The sequence below is a fragment of the Thrips palmi genome, unplaced genomic scaffold (genome assembly GCF_012932325.1).
Source record: "Thrips palmi isolate BJ-2018 unplaced genomic scaffold, TpBJ-2018v1 HiC_scaffold_17, whole genome shotgun sequence".
Lineage (NCBI taxonomy): Eukaryota > Metazoa > Arthropoda > Insecta > Thysanoptera > Thripidae > Thrips > Thrips palmi.
The window spans coordinates 10,599,287-10,612,774 of record NW_023144626.1 but is presented as its reverse complement, the minus strand read 5'-3'; the positions used below and the strand labels follow the sequence as shown (position 1 = coordinate 10,612,774).

At 51.9% G+C, this 13,488-nt stretch overlaps 1 protein-coding gene across 1 annotated transcript in view; it reads right to left on the bottom strand.

Moving 5' to 3' along the window:
• Positions 1-1,940: 1,940 nt before the first annotated feature.
• LOC117644037 (neural cell adhesion molecule 2-like) overlaps positions 1,941-13,488 on the bottom strand; it is a 290,539-nt gene continuing 278,991 nt past the window's right edge. Inside the window, exons 12-14 of the mRNA XM_034383224.1 lie at positions 9,187-9,450; positions 4,137-4,372; positions 1,941-2,968 (exon numbers count right to left, since the gene is read on the bottom strand). Coding sequence (XP_034239115.1) covers positions 2,801-2,968; positions 4,137-4,372; positions 9,187-9,450 — 668 coding nt within the window. The 3' untranslated portion in view covers positions 1,941-2,800. The remainder of the gene's footprint in view (positions 2,969-4,136; positions 4,373-9,186; positions 9,451-13,488) is intronic.

Here is a 13,488-nt window from a genome sequence, read left to right as displayed (position 1 = left end):
TGGTCCTCGAAATAGTGTCAGGAGCCACGAGGGAGTTCCCCAGTACGACATACTCGAATTTGATCGAATTTCATGTTTTGGTCCAAAACGTGAAAAAACCATGATGTATAAGCCTTAACATTTTTTCGGCGAAAATGGGCAACTACCTCCGATTCGTCTGAAATTGATATGGAACCTTCTCATGGGTCTAAGAAACAGAAGGCCGGTGCCCAATGGTCTTGGACGCATCTTATTTGTCGTAAAAATGGCTTTTCCCACGATGCAAGTTGAGTTCTGGAGCGCTGTGGACGGTGGGTTGCCTACCAATGCGGCGCGGGCTCAAATACTTCCAGTTTTTCGCCAGAAAGAGACTGTTTAAGGCCCAAATGACCCTCGAAATAGTGTCAGGTGCCACGAGGGAGTGTCCCAGTACAACATACTCGAATTTCGTGGAAATTCACGGTTTGGCCTAAAACGTGAAAAAACCATGATGTATAGCCTTAACATTTTTTCGACGAAAATGGCCGACCATCTTCGATTTGTCTGAAACTCATATGAAATGTTGCTATGGGCCCAAGTAATGGATACCCGGTCCCCAATGGTCTTTGACGCAAGTCATTTGGTGTTAAAATGACTTTTCCCGAGACGCTAGTCTGTGGTTTTTCTACGAAAATGGTGGACCACCTTCGATGTGTCTGAAATTGATATGGAACCGCCTTATGGGTCCAAGAAAGAGATACTCGGTGCACAATGGTCTTTGTCACATTCGATCTGGTGTGGAAATTACTTTCCCCGTGACGCTGGTGCGCTGAAAGAGGGCTGGAGACGAAGGGTTGCCTACCTTCCCGGCGCATGCCCGAAATTCTAGTTTTCCGCTCGAAAATGCATCAAGTATATAGTTTTGACCCCGGTGGCAAAGCACAGCCACGATTTGCGTGGTTGCAGCCTGGTATAGCGCTTAGTCCCGCACTGCATGTTTTCTTTCTTTTTTTTCTCATGCTTGCGGGCCCCCGCAGCAAATCAAGTCTTGGCCGTATCATATTGTGTGTGTCTTACAAGGGTCGCTATTGTGCTGCCCGGCCGCCCGGGCCATTCATCTCGCTCGAATAATGCGCGCGACGAGGACAGACAGTGCCCCTTCTCCGTGCACGTCCAATGTGCGCGACAAGGACAGACAGAGCCCCGTCCCCCTACAAGTATCGGTCCATTGTGCACCGCAGTGTGCCGAGAACGCTTATGCATAAATCCCTGTGCTGCTCAGCGTGGTGTGGCGTCGCTTGGCCTCAGGTTGCAGCGACGACTTCCGGGACAATGTTTTGCCGCTGTTGCTTCACCTTTCTTGTGACATCGTGTGGACGCCGGTTGCCGCACGGTGGACCTCTCTGAAGACCAGAAGGCCCATCTCGAACAGGCGTGTCTCTCTTGCTCCCTGAGGTGACGTTCCACATGAGTGCGAGTGAGACAGAGCGACGAAAGCACTGTCTGCTGTTGGCGATCGTTCAACCCCTTATGACCTGAAGAGTTCTGTAAATGATACTCGAACCGAAATAATGGTGGCGCGAATGGATTCCATTTCAATCGAGGAATCTATGGGGAAATTCAAATGCTTTATTTGAGTCCAGACTTTCTTTCTGACCTTCCTTCCATTTCTCCTGTTTGGTGCGGCGTGGGGTCAGTCACCTAAACTTTATGCTGCCTCAGGAGATGCTAACCTTTCGTTCTCTTCTTGGATCCCTTCGTAAGTTATGGATGCGCTCCCAGTGGCATGGAAGCAATTGAATCGCCTGTCGTTCCCTCCGGAAGAGTCTCGCAGTGTCCGTGCGTAAAAGCAATGCAGCTCGACGAGCTCAACTCGCCCTGGCCTTGTGCTTTAAAGGCAAAGTGATTTTTCGCATTAAAAAAAAAAAACTCGTGTGTGTAAAAATGTTATTCATGAAAAGGACATAACAGACACGAAGGAATATTTTATCAGTTTAGATTTATTTTCCTCTTTAAGAGTAAAACTTGTTACAAAAAATATAATTTAACAATTGCAGTTATTTTTCATGCGGAACGATATCTAACATTTTTCTACTGATAAGACTAGGAGGACAAACACACCTCAGACCAGACAAAAATGATGCAAATAAGTTTTGTGGCACAGTGGCAAAGTTTTGCTAAAAAATAGGCTGGGTAGAAAAGTGCGGAGCACTCACAGATACATTCGTGAATTTAATTTTTTACCTATTTAGTGATTATGATCATGATATGACAGACATTAATTTATCAGATATGCCTACAGCGACATGTTTTGTAATTTCTTAAGTCAATTTTGATAGTGACTACTACACAGGAGTCCATGTCATTGCTTTACATTTCGGTTCAAGGGGTTCCGCGCGACAACTGGATTTGATCCAACGGAAAAAGTCGGTGTCGTCTAAACGGAAACTTCGATCGCTTCCAAGTTATGCAACTGTTGCACAGACAAGAATTCTTTCCCTACACACAAGAAACAGTCGCCATCTTGTGTACAAAAGATTTCCGTAAGTTTATACTATGCAAACATAACAATAATATTTCACATATATACAAACACACACCCAGGCACACGCGCATGCACTCACACAGTCACTCATTTGTCACCCCCTCCAGCTATCATCCTTCTGACCTCCAGCACAAAGGCGCACAGAGACCAAACTATGTACAGGGCAGTCCAACGCGGCCCGGAAGCCAAGGATTTCAAGGATGACAGACAGTTTTCTCCTCTTATCCATTATTCTATCAATAGAATCAGTCGTTTGACGAGGCGGTCGTAGTTCGCCTCGAGCACGCTGCTGTCGTTTCAGACGCAGCTCTCGGGCACGCGGGAGGACATGAGGCGGTCCTTGATGGCCGACCCGTTCAGCTCCAGGTCTCTTCTGTCCGTGCTGCTCGAGCTGGGAGACTTGGACAGGCGCAGGTCCTTGGGCCGCAGGTCCCACGAGTCCCACGGTTCCACGAAGTGGTGAGTCTACCCAGACAAACGCAGTAAAATTACTTCTCTGCAAACTCAAGGGTGCACATGGTGGGCTCTAACGTGTGAAACGTGTGTTAAAACGTGTGACCCCACCAATCGATTGCTCTCCAAACACTGTTAAAACACGGTTGTACAGAAACAATCAGATGAGTGAAAATTTAGTCGTTCCAAAACATAGAATGTCATCATGAACCAAAGCGAAACAAATGTCGTTGAACCTAGTAAGCGACAATTTGTCGTTGAAGAACAAAATCCTTGTTATCACCATTAACGATGCAATTTGTGTGGAAACAACATCTTTTGCCATTATCTGCTTAGTTAAAGTGTAAGTTATTATGGATAATCATCCATTTTGTTCTCCTAAGTCATAGGGAAATTACCATAATTTAAAGTAGAACCATGAAAAATAAATTTAGCGACAAAAGTACTCAATGAATACTTGTCGCAGACATTACAAAATCTTTTTCGACTTACAGTACTTGTTGTTGACTAAAAACATTTGTTGTTGGTCAACGACTTGTTGTTTGTCAACGACTTGTTTTTGAAGGAGGACTGTTGATGTGTTATTACAAGTTTGTCGTTGTGAAATTATCCTTTAGTTCCAGTACGAGTATGGTTTAACAAGCTATTCGTTCCACAACAAATCTTGTCGCTAAGAAATATTAGCAATAAATGTATCGCTAAGAAAAATTAGCAATAAATGTGTCGCTAAGTTACGACAAAATCTTTATCAGTGAAGGAGGAATCCTTGGGTGGAGGTCATACGCTCGGTTCGAGTCCTGTTTAGTAACTCCACGGTAAGAAAAGGTTCCTGGGTTTTCCAGGAACTCCCTGGAAATCAGCTATGCCTTTACCATAGGCTTCCTGGGAAAACTGAGTGCCGGTTTTACCATGTCTGGAGCTCAAAGCTCATCTCTAGTTTTTTGTCCGCACTCTCAAAATTTTACGAAGTATTTTGAGCATACATATAACAAACTAAAATACTTTGGTATACGAAGAAACAGTTCGTAAATTACGAACTATTTTCTTTGTAAGCTTACGTATGCTCAAAATACTTTGTTATACAAACTACTTTTCTTTGTAAGGCCCAAAATAGTTTGTAAGGTTTTCTCAGCGCACTGTGCGACACGAGCTAAATCGACATAGTCACGTGGCTACTCACCGTCTCGAAGCCGGACGAGTTCCTGGAGCGCACCCAGTGCTCCGGGGACGCAGCCTTGGGCGGGCCGCCGTTGCCCTGGGCCGGACCCAGGCCAGCCAGGCCGGCCAGGCCGGGCATCCGACCCGACGGACTCACGCCGCCCGCCTCCGTGGGGGGTGCCGGGGAGCGGGCCGGGACGCCGGGGACGCCGTGCGCCGCCAGTGTGCCGTTGGCCGGGGCTCGCGGGACGATCGGGTCTGGAACAGAGAGAGAGGCGCGATTGGCAGCAGATTCAATAGCGTGGTGGGATGCGGTCGGGGCCGGCCGTAAACCACGAGACCGGTTTTGGGTTACGTTCCGGCCGTTGCGACTGCCCCGCCGGCCCGACGCTGAGCGTCAAGGGCAAACCCCTTCCTTCCTTTTCCCTCATAGAGTCCGGCAGAGTCCAGACGCACTGATATTCGAGTGTGAGACATCTTACCGATTTTCGGTGATACAAAAGGTATGACCTAAAAACGGTCATACACAAAAAGTATGACCGAGAAACGGTCATACTTAAATGTATGACCAAAAACAGGTCAGACATCAGCGAGACTGGCTATTGTTTAGCTTGGGGATACCCTTTACCCGTGATACACTAGTATGACCGTTTTTTGGTCATACATCGAAGTATGACCTTTTCTTTCGGTCTTACATTTCAGTATGGCCCTTTTTCGATCGTACATTTCAGTAAGACCGTTTAAGGGGTGAAAAGTCTGACCTTTCTATTTTCAGTGCGGAAGAAGGGGGGGAGGTAGGACACAAACAAGAGACAGTCACTAAATACAGCTTATTTCTTATATTGTGTCATCAAATCATTTGATGACACAGTATAGTCACGCCCCTGCAATAAGCATCGGGGCTTTCACGAAAATGTCATCACACTGTGATGACAGTGTCATCACGTGCTGGTCACCCCCTTGTATTTTTCCCACGTTACAACCTGAATGCGTCGAACGGTAGGGAACGACCACAGCACCGCACAGTGGGCCAGAAGACCGGTGTAGGCGGCCAAAATCCCGGACGCGTTTTGAGCTCCAGATCAGAGTCGCTAAATGGGACTCGAACCGAACGTGTGACACCACCAATAGATATCTGTCCGAACGAGGAATCCATTTGTGAGGTGACACGCTCGGTTCGAATCCCGCTTAGCGGACTCTGGAGCTCAAAACGCGTCTAGAGTTTTGGCCGCCTCCGCCGGTCTTCTGGCCCACTGTGCACCGGAAGGAAGCCCGGCGGCCGCGGCCGAAAGTAGTGCCAGCCATTCGGGGCGCCGACTCGGACGGATGGTAATTAATTTGAGCTCGGGGATTGCGTCGAGTCTTGCGGCTTTGGCCGGGCCGGTCGGCAGCGCGGCGCCGTGACCGCGGTGACCGCACCAACCAGGGTGGCGAACTGAGAAAGCCGCCGCCGGTCCCCCGGCCCGCGTCCGCCACTACAAATCACGGCTGGAAACGGTTCCAATTCCCGGCAGCGCCTCGGACACACACTGCCGGCCTGGGGCGGCCTGGCCACTGGAGCGGCGCTGGAGCGCAGCCGAAGATTCCAAGATCGCGCCGCCGCGGTCAGATAAACTCGACTCAGCACCCAAGCCGGGCCCGCTGGGACGCCAGCCAGGCAGCTAGCCAGCCGCGCCGGCGTGGGGCCGGGCTGCAGTCCCGTTTGAGAGAGAGAGAGAGAGGAGAGAGAGAGAGAGAGAGAGAGAGAGAGAGAGAAGGGGAGAGGAGAGGGAGAGAGGGAAAAGAAAGAAGAGAAGAAAAAAGAGAGGGGGAAAGAGAGGGGAAAAGAGAGAGAGAGAGAAGAGAGAGAGAGAGAGAGAGAGGAGAGAGAGAGAGAGAGGGAAAAAGAGGGAGGGAGGAGAGAAGGGGGGGGAGGAAGAGGGAGAGAGAGAGACGCCGACATGCTGGCGCGGGTTTGTGGCCGTGGTCCGATCCCAAACAGTCACCCTTGCTCTCACGCAACCTCACGGGACACTCCTCAAGTGCGAGAGAGACGAATAGCGTGCTGGGCGCGCTAGCGGGACTGTAGTTTGGTTTCCAACAGTCGTTTCGTCCTCGTCGCACTTCCGCGGCACGTCCCCCCATGCGGGGACAACACGCGACCCGTTTTTCGGGTTGGGCCAAGGGGGGGGCAGGGCGAGGCGGGGCGGGGAAAGGGCGGGGTGGGGCGGCTGGGCAGGGCGGGCAAGGCGGGGCAGGGGGGGGTGAGGCGGGGTGGGGCGGGGTTGCGGTGGTGCGCGCCGCGGATCGGGTCGGGTCCAGACCTCCACTTGGGCCCGCGGCGTCGTGGCGAAGCAGGGCGGCGCTGTGTACTCGACCCATGTGATTACGGGCGGTCTAATTGAATTCCACACGTGCGGAGGGGAGGGGGAAGAGGAGGAGAGGGGAAGGGGGAAAGGGAAGGGGAGGTTGAGGCGCGTGGAATCCAGTCTGACATTGTGCACTGACATAAATAATTCCGGGGGTGTCAAGAGACACCTGAGTGGCTTTCAAGCGTGGCATGTGTGCTGTGTGTGCGCTCGCTGCTTGTTTTTCATTGTTTAGCCTGCTTTGCAGTGCTTGCCAGTGCTTTGCGCCTGATTCAACAACAGCGGGGGCCCTCTCCACGATTACATCACTGCTAGAAAATGAAATGGATTCGTATTGTGGGCCTGTCACTGTCGCGCCCCGTTTTGTCCAGCCAGTGGCACGGACCGACACACAGACATACATGGACACGGACAGAGAGAGAGAGATATATATATATTTTAATTCATAACATTTTTTTTACTGGGATGTTCGATTTTTATTTAAAAAATTGGACCAGGTGATTTGAAAATTTCGTGAAAATGTAGCAGGCATGCAAGTTTCAAGTCCAGATGAAGAGAGAGAGAGAGAGAGAGAGAAGAGGAGGGAGAAAAGGGAGAGAGAGAGAAAAAAGGACAAAAAGAGAGACAAAAAGAGAGAAAAAGAGACGAAGAGAGAAAGAGACGAAAAGAAGACAGAGCAGAAAAGAGACGACAGATAGAAAAGAGACAGAAGAGAGAGAGAGAAAAAAGAGAGAGAAGAAGAAGAGGAGAGAGAGAGAGAGAGAGAGAGAGAGAGAGAGAGAGAGAGAGAGATGTAGTTAAGAGGCGGAGTTCTCCGCTCGGTGCGAATCACCGCCCCGATCCCTGATTCGGGGGCGTCAGGCTCGCACTTTTGTTCAGTGAATGCAGGAAACAGCGTCCGTGCCGCTCGCAAAGCGTAAAGCAGTCGCCAAGGGGAGCGAAATAAAAAAAAAGCGGCGCCGAAAGGTGCAGAACTGCGGCCTGCAGCGTCAAGTGCATAGCTGGCGACCTTACCTGGACTGGGGGTTAATCAAGCGTGCTGCAGCCCCCCTTCCCCTCCGCCTCTCTCTCCCCTCCCCCCCCCTCTCTCTCTCTCTTTCTCTTTCCCTCTCTCCTCTCTCTCCCTCTCCCTCTCACTCTCTCTCCCTCTCTTTCCCTCTCTCCTCTCTCTCTCTCCTCTCTCTTTCGTGTCAGCAGACCCTGTCTCATTATGCACTGCCACACAGCCCTGCTCAAGTGCGAACATTTCGCTCCGGACCGGGTCGGTTGGTCGGGGACTTTCGCTGCTACCGAGAGAATCCACGGCGCCCTGCACCCTTTTCCTCGCTTCCCTTTGAACTTCCTCGTGGCTTTGCACCTTTTTGGTGCCGACAGCCGAAACCGGATGGAAAGCGCACCGACAAATTATTGTGCGCGCGTTCCAACGCAGTTTTAAAAGGGTTGTTCAAAATCACTCACGCGGCATGCTATTCTAGTCCTGTTGAGCGACTCTGGGAGGTCAAAGCGCCTACAGTTTAGACCATCTGCGCCGGTCCTCAGGCCCACTGTGAGACACTACCCTGACGTCAGGTACCCGAACTGTGAAAATTTGTTGTCACTTTATGACAAAAACGTGGATGACATTGTCGTCACTTTCAAATGATGACAATCTCATCGCAAATTGATGACATTTTCATTTAAGGCCCTATACTTTTTGCATGGGCGTGACAATAATGTCATATCTATTGTTTTGATGACATTGTTATAAGGAAAATTAGGCTTGAAATTGTCATCTAGTGACGACTGAAATTTTCACAGTGCGCGTGGCCGCCCACTGCCGCAAGGTGGGCCAACCCGCAAGACTCGTGCGGCATCACGTTGCCCCTACCTCACAGACATCCCAAGCGGGAAGGCCTCACGGCGAACAAGAGTACCCACTTGATCTATCGGGCGCGCTCGGCAGGGCGCCACCGGAGACTGCGTAACCGAGCGGGAGGCATGGCAGTGACCGTGCACCGCGCGAGGTTTCGGGGAGGACAGAAGGCCCATGTTACACTACTGTCACGGGTGCGACTAAAAAGGGGGGGAGAGCTGCTTTTTCCGCCTTGTTCACGCTTGTTCCTTGAGGAGCGAGAAGACCACGCCGTCGCTGCGCGTCCATGGCGCCTGCGAGGCAGGCAACGAGAGGCACTTCAGCGCACACGTGTCGTGCGGATGGCCTACCCTTCGATTCACAGGCGCGCACCACGGTTGCCGTTTGGTCAAAAATGTGGACTCTTACTCCACAGAGGTAGAACTCAAGCGCACTGTTACGTCTCTCTTCAAGAGAAGTGTCTGCTTCGCTTGACTGCAAGCTTCCGGCCGGCCTATCTTTTGCGCGTAAGGAAATTTTTCCTCTAGCTTGACTTTAAGAGTTAAGTCTCCGAACGTAGATGTGTGCTTTGTCAAGCGTACGATTCAGACCATTGGTGACTTTTTACTTATTAATTACGTATTCGTTTAAGCCAGGATAGTGACTGATTCCCTTCGCAAATTTCTGACGAAAATAAATTTTCAGTACACTATACATTTTCCAATTAATTAATGAGTATTTCTTTTCGAAACTAAAAGTACGTATTATATTTGCGCAAATTACTTCTGTAAGTACTCACAAACTGAAAAAAAGTCAGTAACATGTTTGAGTATAGTACAACTACACGGCCTAGTTTTCACAGTGCAGGGCTGCAGAGCACCGCGCGTACTCACCGAACTTGGCGGGGATGATGTCGGGGTCCTTCTCGTCGGCGGGGTCCCTGGCGTGGGCGGTCGTCTTGCCGGGCGGCGGCCCCAGCCCCACGACGGCGCCCTTGTCGGAGCCCAGGCCCCCGTTCCGGCCCACGGCCCGGACGCCCGGCTTGAGGCACTTGCGGAGGTGCACCGCGACGCACAGCGTGGCCGACACCAGGCACAGCGCCACGCCGATCACCGCCCCCGCCACCACGGGGGACATGACCAGGTCGCCGTCCACGGCTGCAACAGAAGCCACACTGTCATTTCAAGGGCTGCGGACGAAGCAACGAGCGTGACGTAATATTCGTTCGAATACGAATTGGGTCACGTTCGATGGGCGATAATTGAACACTCGCGTACACTGTAAAAAATTCCGTACTTATGAACGGAATATAGTACGGACGTAGGGAGAAAGGTCCGGAACGTTCCGTACTTGATCCATATGAACCCATGTAAATGGGTACGGAAAAAAAGTACGGAACGTTCCGTAGTTGGCAAGTACGGACGGTCCAGGCAAATTATTGACCAGACATGTTCCGTACTTTTTCCGTACTTTTTTGTCAGAGTGTAATACCCTATGCACACAAAAATCAGGCATTCCGCGTAATGCTCGTGAACGTAATACCGCTATGTGGGTCGTGCCAAATTTCGGAGTTTTAAAGGCCAAAATACACGTGTAATATCACCGTAATTCAGCGTGATATCGCGTGTTTCCAAGTACACTGGTAAAACTAAGGCGTAGTATTACGCCCTTCGTGAAGCGTACAGCCAATACGCCCTTCTTCAAGCGTACAAGAGTTCATGCGCTCCTTTCTTCCTATCTAAATGCATGGGGTAATTGCCTTGAAGCGTAGTTGTACGCTTCAAGAAGGGCGTACAGTCTTGAAGCGTAGTTGTACGCTTGAATGAAGCGTACAACTACGCTTTAGTTTTACCAGTGTAGTCAGCCTGTACACGATTTCATGAATTGCGTTCCCCCTCGGTCACGTTATCGTTTGAATACACTGTGAAAATATTGGTTGTCACTTGAAGACAATGTCAAGGCTGCTTCTCCTTAATAATGTCATCAAAACCAATTGATGACCTTATCGTTACACCCATGCAGTAAGAAAAAGAGCTATAATGATGAAATTATTATCAATTTGTGATGAGTTTGAATCATTTGAAATCGATAAAAAAAATACCATCCTCAAATTCACGATCGACTGACAACAAATTCTCACAGTGTTTGACGTCACATTCGTTTGAACATGGGCCAACATTGTATCTAACGAATGCGACTCGTATACAAACGAACGTGACAAAATTGAAATTCCAACGAATGTGACGTCACATTTGTCGAATAGCAGTGTAGTGGGGTCAATTCGAAAAAACCGCAATTCGAAAACCGCTGCGCTGGGGCGGCCAAGGCCGAGGCGCCGCTAATGTTGAACGCGCGAAGTTGGCGCGGCCTAGCCGCCTCACCTCCACTTGCATTAACTTGAAATAAAGCCCTCTCCAGCGAGCCGAGCCGCGCCGCCGCCGAGTGGTCGGTATGGTAATATTACATCGCGGCGCAGCAGGCTCATTCCGAGACTCCTCGCTCCGTCTCTCTCGCACCCATGGGGCGTCCCGTAGGGGTGCGAGAGAGACAGAGCGGCTCTCGGAATCCGCCTGCAGGCGGCAGCAGCCGCTCAGAATCCCCACTCCTTCAAACTCAGCGCCCCTCCCTCCTTAACACTCCTAGGACGCTCAGGTCGGAGCGCGTTTCTTTAATATCGCATGTGGTAAGTCGCACTTCCCGTGCTGTGTGCCTCACGCACACAGCACTCACACACCTACGCGGGTGCGCGCGAACACACACACACACACACACACACACACACACACACACACACACACACACACACACAGCTGCATGCACTGAAGCTGCTGATTATACGAGGAAGTGTGGCCGAGGTATTGCACGGCATGGAGATCGAGAGCACTCCCCCCAGGCAACAAGCTGTATGGTTATATCCAGGGCCGACCTTATAGCCTTAGCCGGGTGCGGGCCTGCCTCGCCTCGGCCCTGCCGCGGCTCTGCCCGAGGTGGTTTAGCCTCCCCTTTCCCCCCTTTCCCTGCAGGCCCTCGGTTTTTAGTTGCTGCACTCTCGGCACTCTCCTCTCACATTTCACTTTTCAGCGCCACGTACGGCAGCCAGCGACACGGATATGAAAACTGGATGGCAGTAGTGTGGCAGGTACGGCGGGGCGTGGTGGGGAGTGGCGGGGCGGGGCGCGGCGGGGCACTAAGTGGGCCATACGATCCCCACTTGACACAACGGCGGTGGCGGCGAGGTGGAGGGCGCGAGGCGGCCCGGCTCGGATCATCAGAGGGAGATTGGGGTGTGTAGGAGCAGCCCTGCGTGGCCCTGCCTAGCCCTTTCTAGCGCGGCGCAGCCCGGGGACGCCAGGCGCGACCGCGCAGGGGGTCCGCCTACCGAACAAGCGCTCGCTGCTTCTACACTACAAGATCTAAAGTGTGCTCGGTAGTACACATCTATATGAGAGTACTTGACAAGTACACATCATTTTGTGTACTTTTTATAAATTTTCCTGTACTAACACTGGTAACCAACGAATGTGACGTCATACTCGTTCGAATGTGAATTTTGTCACGTTCGTTTGAATATGATGTCACATTCGTTCGAATGTTGATTCACGTTCAAACGAATGTGACACCCTACTTAAACGGCCCAGTCGCTTTCAAACGAATGTGACGTCATATTCAAACGAACGTGACAAAATTCACACTGCAATGAATATGACGTCACAATCGTCGGCTACCAGTGAAGTACTAAGTGATGCATAATCATATTATACACAACTCACGAGCTTACTTAACAGTGCGTGCATTATTATGCATTAGAAGTCTAGAAAAGTTTAGTGTGCAGCAGAACGCTGGCAGTGTACATGCAGCGCAGCCGGGACGCTGCTTGCCTTTCAAGAGTGTCCGGTTAGGGCAGAGCCGACCGAAAAGAACAAGGAAATGGGGTCCATAAAGTGGAACGGCGACCCGGCCGGCGGACTACCCGGCCAGTGGACCGTGCCACGACCCTCTGCAGCGACCCGACTGCGCGCTGTGCCCGCGGACTGATTCCGAGAGTCGTTTTCGTCGCTCTGTTCCTCTCGCACCCCATACGGGACGCCCCACGAGTACGTGAGACAGAGCGACGAAAACGACCCTCGGCATCAGTCTGCTGGCTGTGCATGCAGCGCGGCTGCAGCCTTTGAAGCTGCACTAATCGGGGCAGCGGGCTAGAAACCCCAGTACAGTGAGAAGGCCGCGCCTCGGACGGGTTCATCGGAGAGGAGCGCGGACTACACGTGCAGCAAGACGAGGAGAAGGAGTCAGTCAATCCACTCGGAAAAGGACAACACTGATGAGGGCACTTTTTCAGGTGCAAATCTGGGAAAGCTTAAAACCTTACCTAGCATTTTGAGCATTAAGTTACGATTTGTTTGGATTTTCAGGCAAAAGCAATAGTTCGGAGCGCGAGCGACGGTTTCGTTTTTAATAAGCGCAGCGACATAAGTGCTTCAGCCGGGGTGATTCTTTTTTGCTTCCCCCTCCGCGAGGGCGGCCGGTTTCGCCAAGGCGCGTTGTTTGCAGCCACAACAAATCCAAACACGGGCGTGCGCTGCGCGGGCGGCTGATCCAGTAGGCCGCGGCCGTGCCGGTTTGATGTGAGCCGGAGCGGGGTTCAACGGGGCATCAGGAACACAGGGGAGAGGCGTAGCGTGGCGCGGCGTGGCGGGCCCACAGAAACTCGCGCAACGAAACGATGGTGGAACGCGGGCCATGAATTATGAAACAGGCTGTAAACACCTGCTGGTGCTCGGCTCGGCACGGCCCGGCCTCCGCGGCCCCCCGACGCCCACGCCGCCTCTCCTCGCCCCCGCGGCCCCCGCGCTGGTGCGGCTGATTTAGTTCCGCTTCCAGCCGTTTTCGCGGCTTCGCGCAGGTGCCATGTCCGCTGCGTAAACCGGTACTCGGCCGGATGCGCAAACGTGGCGTGGCAGGGCGTAGCGGGGCAATAGACTGATTCCAAGAGTCGTCTTCTGTCTCCCTCGCACCGAAGCGGGACGACCCATGAGTGCGAGAGAGACAGAGCGACGAGCTTCGGAATGAGCGCGGCCGGACGTGCTTGAAGCGTGCAGCGGACGGGAAGCCCTCCGGACGCGGTGCGCCCGTCTCTGTCCGTCTCTGTCGCACCCGCACGTCGAGTGGTTGCGGTGCGCACACACTGGAGGGAA